At 47.1% G+C, this 22,612-nt stretch overlaps 1 protein-coding gene across 7 annotated transcripts in view; it reads left to right on the top strand.

Moving 5' to 3' along the window:
* The window catches only part of DNAH8 (dynein axonemal heavy chain 8), a 10,041,960-nt gene that overhangs the window by 2,690,709 nt on the left and 7,328,639 nt on the right, over window positions 1–22,612 (top strand). For all 7 annotated transcript variants that reach the window (XM_078647354.1, XM_078647353.1, XM_078647356.1 and 4 more), the window contains exon 21: window positions 6,281–6,400. In XM_078647354.1, coding sequence (XP_078503480.1) covers window positions 6,281–6,400 — 120 coding nt within the window. The remainder of the gene's footprint in view (window positions 1–6,280; window positions 6,401–22,612) is intronic.

Below are 22,612 nucleotides of genomic sequence, written 5' to 3'. Positions count from 1 at the left end.
TTAACCTGACTGCTCTGTGACAAGCTACAAGAGGGTGAGTACAGTGTAATCTCCAAGTTTCTATCTGACTTACCCCAACTAGGATGGTGGTTCCTGCTTGTACAGGATGCATACTCTGACAACCAGAAACCCAATTTCTAACATTGAGGCATTCTTGCGTTCATTCAGTCACCAATACACACTACCACAGGCTCAAGCATATTAACTCAGCAATGAGGGAGCACTTTTCACTTAACAGCTCCAAACCTATGGGATTTGTCAATGTTTACTATAATGAGAAAACTGTGGTTCTCTTCCAGGGGATACTCATCAATAGTCATAAGCACGGAATAATCCCCGCCCACCTGCGGGATACCAGAGCATATAGAAATATACATATATATGTGTATGTTGGGGACCACAAGTACCTAGCACTTCCGCGACATACATAATTACATGTATAAAAAAAATACATAAATATGCAGCCTAACATAATTCCAATAGGTCAAAATGCCAAAATTACATAAATTATTCTTGTACAAAAAATATTCTCCCACATACACTCTGTAATAGAGAACATACATTATAATAGTGTCATACAAGAAAACCTTTCTTTTCAGAACGAAAAAACAGGTAATAGCAGGCAGTTGGCCCATAGGCTGCATAGATGAATAAACTTCACAGTACAGTAAAAAAACTGGCACAGTGCCTTTAAGTATTCCAAGAACTTGACACCGTGCCTTTAAGACCTCCAGGAGCCCTTCTGCTCCCATCATGCACCACAGGTGACATTTAGGTCGGTTCTTTTTTCTGGCTCCTTTCTGTGAGGATCCTCGAGCTTGAGCACAACAGTTTTTGATTATCTTTAGTCAGAAATTGTTTTTTTCTCTCATTTTTCAACATTTTTGACTGCTGGTTGATATTTATTCATCTGTTCTGACACTTTACTATATCCTTTTCTGTCAGAATGCCAGTATTATTCCACAAATGTCCATCATGTGGTAAAAAGATGACCAAATCTGACCCACGCTCGGTGTGCATCGTGTGCCTGCCATCTTCACACAAGCCTTATATTTGTAATAATTGTCAGTAATTTTAAAAACGGACTCTTCGGGACAGAGAGAGGATTAGGTTCCATGACTTGCTGGTGCGAGGTAAAAGTCATAATAAAAATGGCCTTGAGAGCGTCCAAGGACCCTCCTCTCATCAGGAACACTGAGATCTACCACTCCAGAGTCCAGAAAGAGACAGATTCCTGACTGCTTGTTGTCGGCATCAAGATCGCCGACAAAAAAGCAGGCAAGACACTCATCAGCGTCGAGGGACAGTTCGTTGTTGAGACGATGACACTCTCCGTCGCATAAAAATAAGTAAGTCAACGTCGAGACGTATTTCGGGCTCGAAGTATGCTGTTCCCGAGAGACCTGACAAGCACTGGTCGACGTCGAAACATTCGTCGACGGCGAGGAACACTCCACTGCCTTCTCGGAGGTCGACTTCGAGGGGTTTGCCGGCAAAGAGTGTGCCAAGAGCTTACCGACTGACGATCTTGAGATCTCCGTCGCACTCGAGGCGTTCACCATCAAAAAAGTAGATGCTGAAGAAGTGCCAGAGACGATCGACGTCGAAATCTCTCTGGTCCGCCCGCGTGGGCGTTCAACGTCGAGTCCGAGATCGAGGAGACGAGGAGCTTCAGTATCTCGCCGCCAAGGAGGACGACAATCGGTGTCGTTGAGGCATCGGTCTACGTTGAGAGACAAAAATTCTGTAGTTGTCTCGGAGGAGGCGACAAAGAGGGCAAGGTCGACCGTTTAGGTCACGACGTTCAACGTCAAGAAGACCATCATCATCCCCGGGCTTTAACATTGTCCAGATGTCACCAGAGGGCTGTCCAGTTGCAGCCAAAAAGTCACATCCTTTCAATCTTTCGCCAAGATGGCTGGAAGGTACTGGACTTTCGATAACAGGGGGTGCTGATCATAGAAGTCCTGTTTCGGATTAATCTTGCACCTACTCGCCGCCAAGAGTTTCCAGGGGTCCTCCTCCAACGACATCATCAAGGGTCTCTCCAAAAATAACCCTGAGAAGGTCAAGGTCCCCATTCTACCGCCATACGAAGTCACGGGAACTGTCTCGCTCGTATCATGCTTCTTCCCCCAAGAGGAGGCGGTGAAGATCACCAACGGGGTCCACATCCACCAGATCTTTGTTTAAGGACTATTCGCCAACTCTGTCTGCAACACCACCATTCAGAGTGTTCCCGATTGACGACATTGGAACCTTCAATGACGTTCTCTGCAGAGGGGCCAAAAAGCTCAACATCAGTATGTTGGCCCGACGGTCTCCACATCCATTATCTTTGAGACTATACACCATCGATCTTCAACCAGGTCTCTGCTGCCTTTAGTCCCAGGCCTCATAGAGCCTGCCATGCAGACTTTCTTAACTCCTTCCACAGTGGGCGTAGTACCATCTCGTATCGACAAGAAATACAATGCACCGGATCAAGACCCGCTTTTCCTACGTTATGATCCCCCACCAGACTCGGTCATTGTGGCGGCGGCCAGGAAGGCACACTCTGCAACATCTTCCTCATCAGTTCCTCCCAAGAAAGACAGCAAGAATATTGATTTACTGGGCAAGAGGATGTGTAATACCTCTGCCTCAGTTATGAAGGTGGCCAGCACCTCAGATATTCTGTTTCTGCGGTCCTGGAGCAAACAGAACAGAATATCGGACATTCCGAGAATCACGTTTTTTCCAGGACTACACACCTGAACTTTGCCTTGAAAAAGCCCACGGCCAATAGGCCAATAGGGCGAAACACGTGTCGGCTGTGCTTCTTTGTTCGCATATTAAACAATCAATAAAAACCACATACGCAATACCATTAAGGAACGCTTGAACTTTTTCTTTTTTGGACTACCTTTGACAGACTGTGAGGGCACAATCCTCCACTTTCCTCTACAAGTTCAAGAAGTCGGTCTTCAACACGACACAGAGAATCCATTACCTGGGCGCTTCACTCGATACCGCAAAAGCAAGCTTGTGTACTTCGGAAGAGAGATTATCATCAATCAGAGGCAAGGGTTGCGATTTCCTCAGTGCAAGTCATTCCACAGTCAGACAGGTTTTGTCACTGTTGGGCTTCATGGCCTCTTGCGTGTTCATCGTCCCTAATGCCAGATTGAACATGCGTCCTCTGCAGCAGTCTCTGGAGGACCAGTGGATGCAAGTCTCAGGTCGCTGGGTCCACCTTGTGACTCTACCTCAATCGGCCAAGGACTCCAGCAGATGGTGGATGAAGCGGTCACACCTGCTAAAGGGAGTCCCATTCCATCAGGACATTCCCACTCAGACTATAGTCACGGATGCTTCCCTGCAAGGTTGGGGAGCGCACATGGGGTCCCTCCGAATACAAGGTCTCTGGTCGTAGACAGAACGAGGGTACCATATCAACTTCCTCGTGTTAAGAGCCGTTCACCTGGCTCTCAAGTCGCTGTATCCTTCTCTCCAATCCAGCTCCCTCTTGGTTCAGGCAGACAACACCACAACAATGTATTATCTGAGCAAGCAGGGGGGCACCAGGTAGAGAATTCTCTCTGGAGGCACAGACCATTTGGAATTGGCTTCTCGTAAGAGGTCTCAGCATCGTGGCCATTCACCTTCCGGATTCCATGAGCGTCCAAGCAGACTCACTAAGCAGGGACTTCGTACAAGCGCACGACTGAGTGCTAAACAGCGAAGTCACGCAAGACATCTTCCGACAATGGGGAGTACCAGACATCAACCTCTTCGCAGGTGCGGTCAACACCAAATACCCCGTCTTCGCGTACAGGTTTCCCCAACCAGCATCATGAGGGAATGCCCTTTTGATAAGCTGGTCTCAGACATTACTGTATGCCTTTCCACCACTTCTGCTAATCCCTGCAGTTATCAACACATTTTACAGGAACAACACCAGAATGATCCTGATAGCTCTGGAGTGGCCGCGTCAGTGATGCTACCCGGACCGTCTCCAATTCTCCGAGGTGCCACACCGGAGGTTGCCATCCAGATCTGTTGTCCAAGAACGAGGGGAGAGAGTTTCATCCCAATCTCTCATCCCTCAGATTGACAGCATGGCTCCTGAGGTCCTTCAATACGGACACTTAGACTTACCAGCGGACTGTATGACTGTCCTGAAATAAGCCAAGAGAACTTCCACCAGAAAATCCTATGCTTTCAAGTGGAAGCAGTACTACTTGTGGTGCATGGACAATGCTCATGATCCGGTCAAGAGCAGGTACTGTTGCCATACCTACTACATTTGGCCAAGTCTGTTCTGCAGTTCTCTTCGATTAAAGTGCATCTAGCAGCTATCACTGCATACAGGAAGTCTCCTACACGGGTTTCTTTTTTCCAAATGCCAGTGGTTAAAGATTTCCATGAAGGGATAAAAAAGGTTTACCCCTCAGTGAGATCACCATCTCCTCCTTGGGAGCTCAACATAGTCCTTACAAAACTTATGTATGCTCCTTTTGAGCCAATTCACAAGGCTTCTCTGCAACATTTATCATGGAAAACTGCCTTTTTAGTCGCCACCACTTATGCCCGCTGGGTTAGTGAGATCCAGGCCTTGTGTTGTAGAGAGCCTTATACTGTTTTTCATGCCAACAGGGTCGTTTTGAGGACCCATCCGAGTTTCCTGCCTAAGGTGGTCTCGGATTTCCACATCAATCAGACTATCACTCTTCTCACTTTTATTCCCAATCCTTCTACTCCCTTGGAGATGTCCCTCTATTCTTTAGACCTCAAGAGGGTTTTGAAATTTTATCTAGACAAAACTAAGTCCTTGAGAAAGGCGGACGGGTTGTTTGTTAACTATGGTGTCATAAATACGGGTTCAGCAGCTTCTAAAAGATCCATCTCTAGATGGATAGTTTTGTGCATATCTTTGTCCTACCAATTAGCTAACAAGGTTCTTCAGGGCAAACCCAAAGCACATTCTACCAGGGGAAAAGCCTCTATTACGGCCCTCCTGAGAAATGTTCCTATGTCAGAAATTTGTAAAGTAGCGACTTGGCGCTTGGTTCATACTTTCACCCGCCGTTACTGCTTGGATTCTGATACACAGGCGGATGCCCTAGTTGGGCAAGCCTCACTGAGAAATGTATTTGCTTGATGTCATGTTAAGATGCTCTGCTTCCTGTTTTTAATTACTGTTTGCTCATCCGCGAGGTAGTGGGTATGGGCTTCCTTCTCTATTCGGTGCTTATGACTATTGATGAGTATCCTCTGGAAGAGAAGGATTAGTTACTTACCTGTAATCCTAGTTCTCTTCCAGGGGTATACTCATCAAAGTCATAAGCAACCCTCCCGCCTCCCTGGGCGAGCATTTATAGTATATTAATGTACTGTTTGCATCTTTTACTCAGGTTGCTACAAGTTAGTACACCGTAAAAAAGAACCGACCTAACTGTCATCTGTGGTGTATGATGGTAGCAGAGGGGCTCCTGGAGGTCTTAAAGGCACGGTGTCCAAGTTCTTGGAAGCCTTAAAGGCAAGGTGTCAGTTTTTTACTGTACTGTGATGTTTATTCATCTATGCAGCCTATGGGCCAACTGCCTGCTATTACCTATTTTTCCTTTCTGAAAATAAAGGTTTTCTTGTATGACACTATTACAGTGTATGTTCTCTATTACAGAGTGTATGTGGGAGATAATTTTTTGTACAAGAATAACTTATGTAATTTTTGCATTTCGCCCTAATGGAATTATGTTAGGCTACATATTTATGTATTTATATACATGTTTATATGTATGTCACGGAAGTGCTAGGCACTTGTGGTCCCCAACATATATATATATATATATGTATATTTCTATATGCTCCGGGATCATGCACGTGGGCGGGGATTATTCAGTGTTTATGACTTTGATGAGTATACCCCAGGAAGAGAACTAGGATTACAGGTAAGTAACTAATCCATATAGACCTGTTACCAGGAGAAGGGAATGTGCCTGTTTATAGCTACAGGCCTGCTACCAACCATGCAGAGATCCATATTAGCAGCTTTTAAAAGTAATTTTCTGCCACACAACTGGGTCTCAGAATAAAGAAAAGAAGGGGAACTACAGGCTAGGATTAAAACTAAGGCTAACCTCATGTCACCTCTTTTTGATTGCGCCTTTTTAGATAAAAATTGGTAGTTAATTTCCATATATGTTTAAAAAGAATATTATATGCCTATAATTATCTATATATATTTAATTAAATTTAGCATACTTTCAAGCTAAACTATGTTGTTTTTTCTGTGTAGGTGACTGATATTTGTGAAATGCATATTTATGTTGTTATAAAGAACATATCAGAAACAGTGTTAATCAGTTTGCCAGAAGATGGTCCCATCCCCATGGAAGATTTGCTATTGCAAACAGAGGTAAGATATAACACCACAGATTGTTCTATGATGTATGCAACTTTTGTACTGTATTTAGGGGCAGATTTACTGTTGCTCTTGCTCCACGCAATAAAACGTAAGGGCAACGCAACTGCTGAGTCAGATTTATCAAACCACGCAAGGCCACCTTGTGAGGTTCTGCATGGCTTGATATATCTAGAGTAATGTAGTGCAGCTCAAATCACTCCGTGGCATTACTCTGCCTCAGGGTGATGCTCCTTGAGTTGAGCGTGGGTGTTTCCAGGCATCCACCCATAGATTTTGGGGCATTCCCTGATTTACCATTACTAGTAGACCTGAGAATGCGTCAAAATCATATGCCTCCCCAGGTGAGGCATAATGAAGAGAAATATGTTTTTGCCTTCTAGTTTTTTTTTTCCTCTTTCTAAGTGACCTGCACTCTGCAGCACACATAGAAAGAGAAACATGCTTTAGAGGATTGCTTTTGTGCATCAAGGTGCAACTTTCCGCACAAAAACAATCCTGTCTGCAACACAGGCACCAATGCAGAATGGCACAAGCTTGCCTGCGTTTGCGCTAGGCAGCAGTTTGTGCACCTGCACAAGGAAAGGACAGCAATGTGCCATATAATGTTAAGAATGGCACATTCCTATATAATGTTAAGTATGGCACATTTCTACCCTTTCCCGTTCACACAGCGCAGCAAGGTGGCTTGCTATGCTGTATGAAAGTTTGAGAAGTAATATGCCCCTTAATGTATTTCTGTACATCTTCATCTTCATTATTTGTCTCAAACTTTGAATAGGGTTACAGATGCGCTGAATAATCGATGTGAGTCTTCACATAAATCCTGCATATGCGTAGTGCATGTGTAGCTTTAATCTCCTTAGAATACTCTTTTTTTTATGTTTTGGAGTAGTGGTACATTTGCATCCCTAGGTCAAAGTATTTGTCGTGGCCCCATTGTGCGCCAGCGCCGGGGAAAAAGACAGGAATGCGACATATCTGATAAATACGGCGCATTCCAGACCTTTTCATTTGCCGTAGTTCAGTGAAGCAGGAAGGCCTGCGATGCTGTCTTACCGCGTAAACTCATAAATGGCTCTCAGTTTGCACTTTATAAAATACCCATCATCAGCTATAAGGCATTGAGTGAAATGGCTTCCTTAAAAAGGAGACCTATTTTCAAATGACACAAGAACAAACATCTGCAACCATAGTCATAGAAAGCCTAGTTGTTCTGTCCTTGCATAGCCTGCAATGCAATTTGTAATATTGTAACCAACAAAAGTTTCGTTTGCTCGATATTTCAATTTGGATGTATAATTTTTCCCATTGAGTCATAATTTTATTAATATCACTAGGCGTCAGACTGGGTCCAAAAATTCTTTACTCAACTAATTGTTTTCCAGCGCCGCCAGGTTGTACTAGGCAACTCCATTTATAGTCCTCCAGCCCAGGAAGAACGACTTCTGTACCTCCAGGTACCTAAAAGCCAGAGGAGAGGAAAAAAAGCTACTCATGGCTGGGCCTGTAAGTAGACCCCCAACCCCGTCCCTCTCTTTTGTCAGGGACCCTTCGAAGGGTCATCCTACAAAAACACACAAGTGTAAGTCCTCTTCTTCAAAATCAAAGAAATGCTCCTGCTCCTGGCCATTTAGAAGAGTTGGTGTCGTTGTTGCTTATACTAGTTAGTTTTTCAAGCCGATTCAAGTTCTCAAGAATTTTCAACTTGAGTCTTCTGCTCTATCTGATCATGGCACACTTTAGATTGGTTCAATCAGTGCAGCCACACCTGGCACTGAGCTCGGGGAGAGAGGGCCTAGATAACCTTAATAATAACCAGAGTTATCATGACATGTTCTGTCCGTCAAAACTTCTGTTTCCCTATAAAAGCCATTTTAGAGGTATGCTAAATAACATTTTAAGGATTGGCAAAGCCGATACCAAATGCAAACCAGCATTAGCAATGTGATACTGACTGACTTCACAATTACTTGTTTTGCTGTGCAATCAGGAGAAATTATCAGTCTCTTTGCCACTAAAGACGGGGTTTTGGATAATAGAAAATTAATAGCCAACTACCTCAATAGCTTCTGCTTAAAGTATTAACCAGTAGAATGGACAGAGCCTATATTTTGTATGCTCTTTTTTACATGGTATATGTGTAGTATTGTGATACTCTTAATTTTCCCTCACATTCTGAGGTAGAATGAGTCCGCTCTCGAATAAATATATCATTGGTCTGGGTGTATGAAAAAATAATTAGAGTGGTAAGACAATATATTTAATCTTATGAATAATCACTGAAGCTATTAACTGTCTTCAATTGCCTCCCTTGACGTCCTGTGGTTCTGCCCTCTCCTGAATGTCATTTGCAGATGAAGGGCATACTCTGTATTGGGCTAAATTATTGAACCACTACTCTGCTAGTGGTCAGTTCATTTTGAGTACCTGGCTGTCAAAGGAATATTTCTGCTAAGAAGAGTCTTAGTATGCAGCATCCAGGAGCCTTTAGACAAATGTAGGAGACTAGGGGTTTGGTGCACAAGCCACACCCAGCTTCCCATTAAATTGCTTAGTATTGCTGTACAGGTACTACTTTATCAGTTGTTGTGAGAACCCGAATAATTTTGGGAGTCACACCCAGGTGGATTTCTTTAATACTCATGGGAAACTATGACATTTGCAAAGAAAAGAAAACCAGACTGGTGTTTCTTACACCTTGCTCTGCATTTGACTTACAGTAGTTTGGGATTTAGAATCTAATAAACTTGTAAGCGAATCTCTTGCGCTAATAAGTAAATAATAAGTGTGCTAAGCCTCAAACCCATAAAATAAACATACACGCAGACAATGGTATTTTATAAAAATGTGTATTTATTATGCCCTATGTAGGAGGCTGGCTTAGTATATGGTGTACACCCTAAGGGGTGAGCACCTTGCACTAATCCAGGCAACCCTTATGCTGATTTTAGTGGTCTTTGCTAACTATAGAAAGCTCTCAAAGTGGTAGCTGTGGAGACCAGCCTTCAGGGTTATCTTGAAGGAGTTTAAACCAGCTTGTTCTACCAAATGTAATCCACAGTATAGATTAGATGAAAATAAACCACCCAGTGTTATAAAAATAAGTCTATTTACTATGCAACACAATCCCTAACATATCGGCATACCTCCTATTTGGAGATATCAATAATACACACAAGAATACTTCCAAATAATTAGGTAAGTAGCACAAATATACACTGGTCTTCAGGGGGGAGACCAAACCATATACTAAGAAAGTGGAATGCAAACTGGTAGGAAGAACAGGACTTGATCCAGAAGACTCAGATTAGCTGGGGGAAAAAGGAACTATCCAAGGTAAGTCCCCATGAACCCCACGGAGGCTGTGTGCAGAGTGGGAACACAGCCACGTGCCAAATGAAAGTCAATGGAGAAGTAGTTGTTCTTTGGGGTCCCGGAGGACCCCAAAGAACTCTTTTGGAAAACAGAAGGTTGGAGAACCACCCCATCCGTGGATGTCCCTAGAACCAGGTTACATGCACCAGGGAAGCCGGGTGCATAGGGGTGAAGTGATGTCAGAACCTGCCGTAGAGGACAATGGAAGACTTCAGAGAAAATGCCTCTGTAGAAGCCTATGAAGACGTTCAGTGGTTCCCAAAGGTGGATTCTTGAAGAGGAGAACCTGTAAGCAGAGGGGACCGAATCTATGCCACTTGGAGGTGACCCGCAGGCACAGAAGTACAATGCACACCTATGTCGGGTGGTTCAGGAGTGAAGACGGTGACATTGTCGCTGCAGCTGTGATGACCAGGCGATGCTTAGGAAGAGCCATGTACGAGCTGTCCCATGTCGAATGTTGGTGTCAAGGTGGTTGGTGTCCAGCTTGAGCACCAACAAGCCTTGGTAGCCGCAACTGGCGTGGAAAGAAAAACAATGCAAACATTGGGACCAGCAAGGTCCAAGAAACTTACCAAGTGCAGAAATGTCAGAGCAGGCCCTGAGCAAGCATGGGAGCCCACTGAGGCAAAAGAAGACCCTCAAGGGGACCCACAGGCCAAAGGCACAGGAGTCACAAGCAGACCTAAGGAAGCTCACTAAAGATGGAGGTCCACAGTGCAAAGGATGCAGTGAGGATGCTGATCTTCGAAGACTGAGGTACTGGAGGAGCTTTTTGTAACTTAAAGATCTCTGGAGTGCAGAGCCAATAAGCCTTGCCAACAGCAAGTCAATTTGGTGCACAGGAGTTGGGTCCCAATAGCTTGGACGAGGGATACTGTCCTCAAAATTGCAGATAACAAAGGTCAGGTGTCTACAGAGCCGCAGAACCACCACATGTATTGCTGGGTGACAGGAGCAGCAAACCAGTCAGCTTTTTTGCTGTGCCTGCAGATGCAGGGGAGAGGCTCCTTCACTCCAAGGGAGATTACTTTGGATGTCCTTGATGCCCACAGGTCTTCTGCAGAACCTGGATGAAGCACAGACACAGAGGCAGAAGACTTAAAGAACAGCTAGACCAGGAGCAGTAGGTGTCTTCTTTGATGCAGTCTCAGGTCTCGGTTCCAGCTGAAGTCCAACGGAGTCCAAGTGTCCGGACGGTTGGAGAGTGTCTTGGTTTCAGAAGTTAATCTTGTTTCATGACAAATCTGAGGAACCACCCGCAGGCTAGCCCTTACATACCAGAGAAAAAGGGTTGGAACAACTCTGGGGTCCCTCCCAGAAGAGGAGCTTGACAGAGGGAAGGATACTCCCCTGTTCTGTGTCCACTTTCGCACCAGTGTGGGAATCAAGGGTCCCTGAACTGGCTCAAACCAGAGTATGCAAGGAAGACACCAAATGTGCCCTTCAATGCAGTCTGGTGGCGCTAAAAAGCGCTCCCACCTCAGCCAATAAACTAAGTACTGTCTGGGAGGGGGTCACAATCCTGTGGTAGGAATCAGTTGTACCTTCACCTGCTCGAGCTCAGCTTAGCAGGAGAATCTCAGAATCGTGTCTGCAGTCGACAGCAGCACTAGCTTGCTGACAGACTCAGAAAGGCTGTTACCTTGTGAGGGGTGCAAGTACCATCTCACGCAGGCTGCAATGTCAGGCCTGTAGTAAAAGTTTAAGTGGACTCTCATGGGTGTCAAAGTACATGCTAAATTCCATAGGAGACCCCTGGTGTACCTATGCCCTGGGTACCTCAATACCATATATTATGGACTTATAAGAGTACACCAGTAGCCAATTGTGGATGTACCAAAGTACTTACCGGTGCTAATTTAGATTAGATAGCACAGTTGCCGGGGTCCTGATTAGCAGGATGCCAGCAGACTACAGTCAAAACACACTGACACAAGGAAAAACGTGAGATGCCCATGAAAATAGATCCTACTTTCCTACACCCTATCCCTATGGAAATCATGTGAGAAATAATTAGCCCAATAAGGAACAACTCAGTGATTAAAAGGAGTTATTACAAGGTACACCCCAAACATGCCTAACCTATTGCTCTAAGAACCCCTTATTACCTCTTATCATTAATTTCTATATTATTTGCCGATGCAGGTAATATTTTCTTCACACTTGTAACTTAGCAGAGTCTGTAACTTAGTGGATTAGAGTTTCTGCTTCGAGGGCATACACTCCAATCCCGGGGTAGAGACTCTACAGTCAGGCTGAAACCCAAACATTTCCTCTTCTGCCACTCTCTCCGATAGTATCTTGCGCTCCTTCAACCAGCATTTCTCCTCTATCACCACATCTCCAGCGTGCCTCACCCCGACCACCACCTTGAGCATTGAGTCTCTCTCCAGCCCATATCCTCGGCACAACCAGTACTTCTTTAACTTCCTTTCCCCCCCTCTTGAACAATTGGCCACTTCCCTCCCACTGTCTCTTCTCCATTACTCGCTCCTGGGACGTCCTCGATAATCCTATGCCATCTAGCACCCTGGGTCTTCCACACTTCTGATTGTTCCCTGGATCTAGCCCCTGACTGCTGGGGTGGTTGCACTGTCTGCCCTGGCAGCGCCACCTTCCTGATACTTAGGATAGAGGCTGCCCGAGTGTGGCGCGAGAGAAGATGGCGGCCACTGAGACCAAGCTCCCGTAAAGGTAGTGACATGAGGGAAAGAAACCCAAATAGACACTTCACTTGATGCAATCATTAGCATGCTGCCTGATATTTTGCAGCCTGGCGATGGCAGTGGTTTACCGACAAGCAGTCAATTTTGCGTTTTGGGTCTTCCCCCGCCGGACACCCCACCACAGGGACCGGCATCTTACTCCGATGTGCATTGCCCCTGTGAAACAGGTGACAGCTCTGACCTTTGCGGAGTGCAGTAGTGAGTTCTTTGAACCCCCTCCGCAGCCCCCTGCACCCTGCAATTGAGCACTTGAAGCAGTACAATTTGAGCAGGTCTCAAAATAATGTTTTCACGTTGAGAAAGTGCACTGTAATGCAGTCTGGACTAAGTTTTAATGGTTATGTAAGAAGTGTTACTGTTTAGCTTTACAATGTGTCTTGCTAAACACCGGCGACACCAAGGAATGGGACTTGCACAATCCTAAAAGAGTTCTGTCGTATAAGCACCTCCCAATTCTCTCAGCCTTGGGCAGTGCTACTATTTGCTGGAATGTTTACATTTTGATAACACCCCAGCAGCAATTTGGTTCAGATGTTTAATATCGCCCGACCGCATTTAACAGCAGTACATTCAGGGCCAACAGGTGCTACCTGAGGGCCGACGCTATGAGGTTAAGGTATGGGGTGGACTCCTAACTTCTGTGAATACGAAAATGAGTAAGTGCCTTCTGTGAATACCAAAATGGTAGTAAGTTTAGGATTTTGTCTAAAGTTAGTTCTGTGAATCATGCCCTCAGGCTCTAGTACTGGCACTACAGAACACGGATGCTGGAATCCCCACACTCATTCTGTGTGATTCGTTTTACTGTGTGCAGTCATATAATAAGTTTCATTATTGGAGCCAGAATGGATTCAAGGATTCAAAATGCTGCACTGTGAAGCACAAGTTGCTTTGGGAACAGGTGGAAAAGCTGAAAGAATGCTTGCCACGGGCTCATATTATACACACATAGAGCCATCAGCATGTTGGCATACACGTTGCAGGGAATTCAATGGCTGACAAAGCTACACAGGTGACGGTTCATACTGCCTCAGTTGCTATGATAACTTGTCAAGTACGAGAATCGACAGTGACATCATGGTGGCGGTCAATGCTGCACGCAATGACATACACCTGCTGATAGGGTGTCCACTCAAGTAATCCTACAAGCTAGATGCCCAAAACATAGCATATGCTCAGATCATACGAGTGGGTGACAGAATAATACTAAAGAGTGATTGCAGACTAGGATTAGTACTGGCTTCGCATGAGGGTCTGGCTTCTGCATACGTGGGAGTGGCTGCTACAATTTCACAATTACAGCAATGCTATTGGTGGCAGGGTCTTTACAAACAGACCAAGCACTTTGTCCTGAAATGTGACATCTGTCAACAGATGAAGGGATCCACCATGTCACGTCCACCCCAGACACCTTTCTTGATCTCTATTAAGCCATTGGCTTGTGTATATCCGGACCACTGTGGCCCCCTGTCATCTGACGGGTCTTACAAATATATCTTGGTGGCAGTGGATTCCTGCTTGTGATTCCTGTGGGTATGGCCACTCTGGTCGGCTCACGCCTGAGCTGTTAAAAAAGATCAGCGAGTGTTGGACTTGGCCCTTTTTACAGGGTCATCTCTGAACTTTTTGCCTTTCCTCCTAGCCTTTTTTAGGTTGAGCCTTCGCAGCGCGCATGCGCTGCAAAGGAAAACAACCTATTCCGAGCGCTTAGGCTTTTCAGCCAAGCACGTGCACGCGTTCCATTGCCTTCAATGGCAACGCGTGCACGTCAGAAGATCCACTCGCGGGAGCGCGCGGCCCATCTGGTCGCAATTATCACTCCCGCGAGTAAATTGCACCCGCTCCCCCCTCCAGTCCATCCCGCCGCGTGAGCGCTTTTTTTTAATTGTTGTTCCCCTCCTAGAGCAACGGGTGAGCATTGAACGCTCAACTTCTGGTCTACAATGCCGATCACATATCAAGTAATAACATTGCACATAATGTTACACCCCCGTAACCTGCAGGCCCACTATGCGTCTCGTACAGCAGTCACTGAGAACACCTGCGCCAGCCAAATGGGCACGCCCAGCCAGAAAAGAACAGACTATCAATAGTGAGTTGCCGGCCGTGAACAGGCTTTCAGTCGTGAGCAGACGGCCCGGCACGTGGCTCCCTGAACGAACTGATCCAACAATCACTCAGGCAAACCACTAGAGATCAGTCCTGCTCCGCGCCGCCACCCTTTTAATCCAGATGGCGCCTATTCTGGTCAGCCCAGCCCCGTAGAGGACTATCATATCAACCACAGTCTGTTCCAGAAAGGTAGTCCACCATTAGCTGTCGCCCGCCAACTTCCTCAAAATCGGCTTGGGAAGAGGTAAATAAATAAACTCCGCAGCTCAGGATTTACGATGTGCTTTACATTAGCGAACGTTAGATCAAATGATCCATTTCTACGTCAGTTTACACATTGTGGTACCGCCCACTCCCAGGTAGTTCCCAGAATATGCTTATCTGTGGGATTGGTTGTTATGTAACCCGGAAGTGGTAACATTTCAGAAACGTGATATCTGTTTTAAGATGCGCGCGGGACAACAGACTTTAAGCTGAATTCATGGAAGATCATTGTAAGTAATATATGAATGATTGTTTACTACGGGATTTCTATCATACTTAACAGCTGGAGGCACAACGCCCCCGTGAGACCATTGTTTTTCAATTCAGAGGAACACATCATTCGGGTCAAAGACATTCATTCCACAGGGGAGGGGGCTGTTTGCAGCACGCGATATCGGCGGCACAATGAGCTTTGGGAATTCTGAGTAATTAAGGAGGGACAGTCAACTGGGGGATGTCCTGGGAGCAGTGGTAGAAGTCGGCGGGATCGGAAGGGCACGGCGTGCCCCCTACTTCTAAATATTATTCCAGTCCGTTCCCCTACTTCTTAATTTCAAAAAAGCATCCCAGGACGGCAAGAGCAGTCCTCCTTAAAAACTATAACTTTTCCTTTCAGCTTCCTGGGGCCTCTCGCACTTCTCTTGAACTCCAGAGGCTGCAGCAGCCCCTCCCTGAGCTCTCACAGACTGAGGGCAGACCCATTGTCATTCCGATTGAGGCTGATTAGCCCCTCTCGAATGACAATGCGCCCGCGCCCGCCATGCTCACTTAAAACTTGGCTATTCAGTAAAGTGTTTGGCTCTGACACATAATGTCTGCTCTCTGGAGTATTTACGCCATGATACCTTTGGGTGAAAGTGCACTCTATACATTTCATGATTGTAACCATATTTAATGAGTACCAATGGGAGAATACGTGACTACTTCCACTCTTGTTTAGCAAGGTATGTTTTCCCACAATTACTTGGCACCTTTGTGAGTTTAAAATCCCCTTTCAAACTCCCCCAAGAAGATCTAGTAGCGAAGTGAGCATCTGCTTCTGTTAGTCACTACAAGACTTGTGAACCTGAAAATTGTGGCGGTAGAGCTACAGGACCCCATTTTACCCTCCGTGGCTGTCCAGGAAAGCATCATTTCTGCAACAGCAGGAATGAGTGGCAGCAGGTTGTAATTCCTGTTCACTCTTTGACTCCTCGCATCCATTATGACGCAAGGGTTTTGCATGGTGGTGCAGGAAAAGTGTTGCATCTCTATAGATGCGTCACTTTCCTGTAAATCTGCTCCTGGGTTTACAGCTTTTTTTCACAAAGGAAAACCCTATGTGCATAGAGACTTTCTTGAAGTTGTAACATAAATAGATAAATGCCATCCCTTTGTGAAAAGTCCACAATGCACGTTTTTTTTGGTTTTTTTGGTATTCCTTTTAACAGTCGCAGCCTGTGCAGATAAGAGGGGTGGGTCGGGTTCGGGGGCGGAGGGGTGATTTCAACAGGTGCGACAAGGGAAAATTAATTATTTACTTTGTTTTCCCTTGTGGTCATCCGTCGAATCCCCCCAACACGGCCTCACAGTCTTACCTGCACCCGCCGCGGCTGCCTTTTTAAGTGAAGCACCACTACAAGACAAAAGATATCTTTGGACTTTTTATAACACTCTTCTTTGAGTGTACAGCCTAACTCTGCTAACATAGTCTGTTCAGTAAGGGTCGTCCCATAGCTATGTCGCAACCCAAGATGTTGTTTCATTAGGGGATTTTGATTCTAGGACCGCAGCCTAGGTAAAGACAACCAGCTATTACCAAACATTTCCCCTAACAAAAACACCAGGCCTATTGGCTTTTCCAATGCTTGTTTAAGCTAGGAACGAATAGATGGAACCCCCTAGTTAAGCCAGGGGGATGTTGCCAGGGTGCAGATACCAGGCAAGGAGTAGGTAATGATCTGCTCTGGCAAAGAAGCCCACGCTCACAGGGAGGGTCAGAGGACATGTTCTACCAGTAGCTTGTCAGGATATAGTTCTGTATCATCACCAGTGAGAGCTTTGACGCTCACACTTCCACGCCACTTGTGACCCTTGTCTAGCTCTGTTTGTAGTGAGAATATGAGAATGTGTTAGGAGTTTGGATGAATGGTGTTCCTGTCGATGATGCTGAGGGACGATGTCCTTAAAATTGGAGACCTGCCAAGGTTCTTGCCGCCACCTTTAAAGTATCCCGTATTAAAGAGTTTTTATATGGATGAATGAATGAATGAGTACAGATTTGTATAGCGCTGGCTACCCGGGGGCATCCCAGCGCTTTAGACCCATCTCAGACAAATCACTCAGCAGAACAGGAAGGTCTTCAGCCGCTTTCTAAACTGTAAATGATTAGGCTCAAGCCGCAGGTAATCGGGCAGCTGATTCCAACTTTTTGCTGCCTGTACTGCAAAACGTCGGCCCCCTGTACAAGAACGCTTGATCCTCGGGACAGAGAGCAGATTGCGGTGGTTGGATCTAAGAGCTCTGGGCCCTTGATGGTGCCTCAGAAGAGGACACAGAATGGCAGGGCCCTTGTTGATTATTGATTTGTGGGCCATACACAAGGCCTTAAACTGGATCCTTTCCTGAACAGGTAACCAGTGTAGAGCCCGGATGGCCGTCTTCGCCGAGCTGTGTCTAGGGACATCCATAAGCATTCGGGCTGCACAGTTCTGGACTGACTGGAGTATCTTAATGGTCCCTAATGGTGCCCCCAAGTAGACCGCGTTCGCATAGTCAAGACGCGAGAGGATCAGGGACTGAACCAGGATCCGTCTTGCCTCGAACGGAAGAAGGGTCAGGACCTTCCGTAGGATCTTCAGAAGACCGTAACAGGTAGCGGCGACCTTACGGGCTTGAACTTGAACTTGAAAAATTTCTTTAGCGGTGGAGTTTGGAGTATGGCACGCTTCAGTCCTGCCAAGTACCACGCATCACACGTTAGACTAACACATTTCAGTGTGGCGCTCTGCATCACCGCACTGAAATATATTGTCACGCATTTAGGAATAGCTCCACAGCTGCCAGTCAAGCCGTTAGCACTGCCTAAAACTGTTCAAATGGAGTGGCAGTTGGCAGCGCGCACTGCTCCCATATGCTAGGGGCTTGCTCCGCTGGCTGAGGTATTAGTAGCAGAAAGTGAAACACTGACTTGTGTGCAGTGGGGATGGGACGTCATGTCCTGTTGCAAGTTAACTTGTGGGAGTGGCTGGACTACTTTGTGTCACACAGTGGTAGAAGTGTGCGGGATCGGAAGGGCACGGCGTGCCCCTACCTCTAAAAATTATTCTAGTCTGTTCCCCTACTTCTTACTTTCAAAAAAGCATCCCTGGACGGCAAGAATAGTCCTTCTTAAAAACTATAACTTTTCCTTTCAGCTTCCAGGGGTGGCTTGCACTTCCCTGTTGAACTCCAGAGGCTGCAGCAGCCCCTCCCTGAGCTCCACAGACTGTAGGGCAGGCCCATTGTCATTCTGATTGAGGCCGAATCTACCCTTTCGAATGACAATGCTCCTGCGCCCGCCGTCTGCCTTTAGCATACCAGGTGCCAGCCAGTGAGATCCTAGTGAGTGATTACATAGGAGCTTTCCCCAAACAGAGTACTCTGGGGAGCTTGCCCCCTTGTGTAATTTGTCAATGTTGTACACAGAGTGAACTGGGCAGGAGCAGTGACGGGACAGAAGAGGCAACAGTAAAGGAGAGGTATTAGGGCAGGAGAGGTGACCGGGCAGGAGAAGTGACGGGCAGGAGAAGTAACGGACAGGAGAAGTGACATGGCAGCAGAGGTGACGGTAAAGGAGAGGTGACGGGAAAGGAGTGGTGACAGGGCAGGAGAAGTGATGGGGCAGGAGAAGTGAAGGGGCAGGAGCAGTGTACAGGGCAGGAGCAGTGAACAGGGCAGAAGTGATGGGGCAGGAGAAGTGAGGGGGCAGGAGAAGTGACGGGGCAGGAGAGGTGACGGGCAGGAGAAGTGACAGGGCAGGAGAAATTACGGGGCAGGAGAAGTGACGGGCAGGAGAAGTGACGGTGCAGGAGAAGTGACGGGGCATGAGAAGTGACGGTGCAGGAGAAGTGAAAGGGCAGGAGAGGTGACAGGGCAGGAAAGGTGACAGGGCAGGAGAGATGACAGGAAAGGAGAGGTGACGGGCAGGACAAGAGATAGGGCAGGAGAAGTGAAGGGGCAGGAGCGGTGATTAGGCATGGGCAGGAGCGGTAACCGGGCAGACGCAGTGAACGGATAGGGGCAGTGAATGGGGCAGGAGCAGTGAATGGGGCAAGAGTAGTGAACAGGGCAGGAGCAGTGAACAGGGCAGGAGTGACGGGGCAGGAGAAGTGACAGGGCAGGAGAGGTGACATGGCAGGAAAGGTGACAGGGCAGGAGAGGTGACAGGAAAGCCAGACGGGGCAGGACAAGAGATGGGGCAGGAGAAGTGAAGGGACAGGAGCGGTGATTAGGCATGGGCAGGAGGGGTAACCGGGCAGGAGCAATGAACGGATAGGGGATAGCGAATGGATAAGAGAAGTGAACGGGGCAGGAGAAGTGATCGGACAGGAGAAGTGATGGGGCTGGAGCGGTGATCGGGCAGTAGTGCTGACCGGGCAAGTGCAGTGAACGGGCAGGAGCAGTGAACGGGCAGGAGCGGTGACAGGTCAGGAAAAGTGACGGGTCAGGAAATGTGACGAGGCAGGAAAAGTGACAGGCCAGGAGCAGTGATGGGGCAGGAGAGGCAACAAGAAAGGAGAGGTGACTGGGCAGTAGAGGTGACTGGGCAGGAGAGGTGACTGGGCAGGAGAGGTGACTGGGCAGGAGAGAGGACCGGGCAGGAGAGGTGACCGGGCAGGAGAGGTGACCGGGCAGGAGAGGTGACGGGGCAGGAGAGGTGATGGAGCAGGAGAGGTGACGGGGCATGAGCAGGAGCGGTAACCAGGCGGGAGCGGTGAAAGAACAGGAACGGTGAAAGGACAGGAACGGTGAACAGGGCAGGAGCAGTGACGGGGCAGGAGAAGTGATGGGGCAGGAGAAGTGACGGGGAAGGAGAGGCAACAGGGCAGGAGAGGTGACCGGGCACAAGAAGTGATGGGCAGGTGACATGACAGGAAGGTGATGTGATGGGCAGGAGAGGTGATGGGCAGGAGAGGTGACAGGGCAGGAGAAATAATGGGGCAGGAGCGGTGATTAGGCATGAGTAGGAGTGGTAACCGGGCAGGAGCGGTGTCCGGGGCAGGAGCAGTGTCCGGGGCAGGAGCAGTGAACGTGGCAGGAGCAGTGAACAGGGCAAGAGCAGTGAACAGGGCAGGAGCAGTGACGGGCAGGAGAAGTGATGGGCCAGGAGAAGTGACGGGGCAGGAGAAGGGAGGAGGCAGAGGAATTGACGAAGCAGGAGTGTTGATCGAGCATGAGCAGGAGTACTGACTGGACAGGAGCAGTGAAAGGACAGGAGCAGGTGTTTCCCAGGGCGGCTGGAAGGGTAGGGGGCTAGTTTAGTTTGGGGGGACCGGTTTTGTGCAAGTGCAGGAGTTTTAAAAACACTGCAAAGTTCTTTGTATATTCAGCAGGTTTCGGTCAATAATACAAGTGCCAAGATAACTTTGGGGATCAATGTACCTGCTGGAGAGAGATGGGAGCATGTTTTGTCTAGTGGCTGTTTTACTCATCTAAGGTAGCTCAGAGGGCTAATTTGCCTGCTGCAAAGAACATGTATATCAAAGAGCAATATTTTATGTGCATAGTTCAGTGGGTACTGCTTTGTGTTCACTTCCCGAATGAAAGGACACTTGAATACATATGGCCTGGCAGTTTGGGCTGGACTGTTCACATTGGGTGCAGGATAAAGACTGATTTGCATATGGCTAAGTCCAAACTGGAATGGCATGGTGAGCAAAAAAACAATGGATGTAAGCCCAGATCTCTGAACTGGGGTGAATGTATGACATTTTTCTGCATTCTGTCCATCAATTGTTCTTTTCGTATTTGTCACCCCGAGTGGGACAGGTATGCTCAGACGTGAGTCCTGTGCTCTCCAGGCCACTGGAATCAAGCTATCCTGGCTGATGAGGGCTGAAAGCCCGAAACCGGTCCTAGGATGCTTGTTTCCAGTCCAGGGAGGACCTGGCCTGGCAGTTCGGGCTGGACTGTTCCCATTGGGTGCAGGATCAAGACTGATTTGCATATGGCTGGGTCCAAACTGGTATGGCATGGTGTGCAAAAAATGATGGATTTAGGCCCAGATCTTTGTACTGGGGTGAATGTATGACATTGTTCTGAATTCTGTCCATCAGTTGTTCTATTTGCTTTTGTCACCTAGAGTGGGACGGGTATGCCCAGATGTGGGTCCCGTGCTCTCCATGCCACTGGAATCAAGCTATCCTGGCTGATGAGGGCTGAAAGGCCGAAACCAGTCCCAGGATGCTTGTTTCCAGTCCAGAGAGGACCTGGCCTGGCAGTTCGGGCTGGACTGTTCCCATTGGGCGTAGGATCCAGACTGATTTGCATATGGCTGGGGCCAAACTGGAATGGCGAGCAAATAAACAATGGATTTAGGCCCAGATCTCTGTACTGGGGTGAATGTATGCATTGTTCTGCATTCTGTCCACTAGTTATTCTTTTTGCTATATTATGATTGGGCAGCTAGCTGGCTGATATGAATGTGAAGGAGCCTCTGTGGGTTTCCATGAGTCTAGATTCTCCTGAAGAGTCCCTTTCTCTTCTGAGCCCTGCTTAACACATGTGTACAGGAGGAGCACTGTGTTCATAACCTCAGTGTTTGAGACAAAAAAATAATCCTAGATTTCTGAACAATGAGAGTAAAAGCATTCAGGTAACATGTTGTTCCTGCTTATATTTCGCATGCTTTACATAAACCTGTATTCCCTATGAGTGTTTGCTTTTTCCTGAATTAAACCTCAAATAAACATGTTTATCCATTGTTTGAATTAAATAACGTTATAAGCTGTAACTGGTCAGTGAAATGCTAAACGTACTAAAAAATTGGTATGTATTGCTATTTCTAGCCACACCTCTGACTCCGCTTACTGATTCAATCTTCGGTTATTCCCGCCCCCTGATTCTCCACCCACAGTTTCCCTACTTTTTTTTCCCCACTTCGACCACTGCCTGGGAGGGACAGTCCAGGTCAAATACCCCACAAAGGACCACTGCAGTTGTTCCCTTCAAAGTCATTGTGTAACGCCTCAGAGGCCTTAGCTTTGACCCTGGCGTGAAGGGACAATTTTAGTTGGGGAAAAAACACAGATCTGTGAACCGTCTCGGCAACGTGTGCCAAGTCCGCTAGACTTCAATGTAAAGTTCAAGATGGACCAGCTTTTCTCACTACGAGAACTCTAGCTACACTTTGAAAGGCGACCAGTTTAGAAGCTTGCATGCACTGTAGGTGATGGCAACTATAAAAGCAAACGGTTACTGTACACTCTGACACGAGATTAAAATGCGATCCGTGTTGTGCGCCTGCACTTGTACTGATAGCGAATGGAGGTTTATGATGGATATCGAACTCTACCACACATACTGAAGGGCGTCTGCGGGTGTGCGCAGTCCTTAGCCTGCTAGGGTTTTTTAACAAAAGTCCTCTGGAACGCTGATCTGGCTTGAGCTGCAAACACATTGCGCTGGATGAATACGTACAATCGCCAGCTTCCTACACCACCGGCTTCATCACTTATTGCAAGAGGCCGGAAACGTGTCTGTC

The sequence above is a fragment of the Lissotriton helveticus genome, chromosome 6 (genome assembly GCF_964261635.1).
Source record: "Lissotriton helveticus chromosome 6, aLisHel1.1, whole genome shotgun sequence".
In the NCBI taxonomy this organism is placed as follows: Eukaryota; Metazoa; Chordata; class Amphibia; order Caudata; family Salamandridae; genus Lissotriton; species Lissotriton helveticus.
The sequence above is the reverse complement of the archived record's forward strand: the minus strand, read 5'-3'. Positions and strand labels throughout refer to the sequence as shown.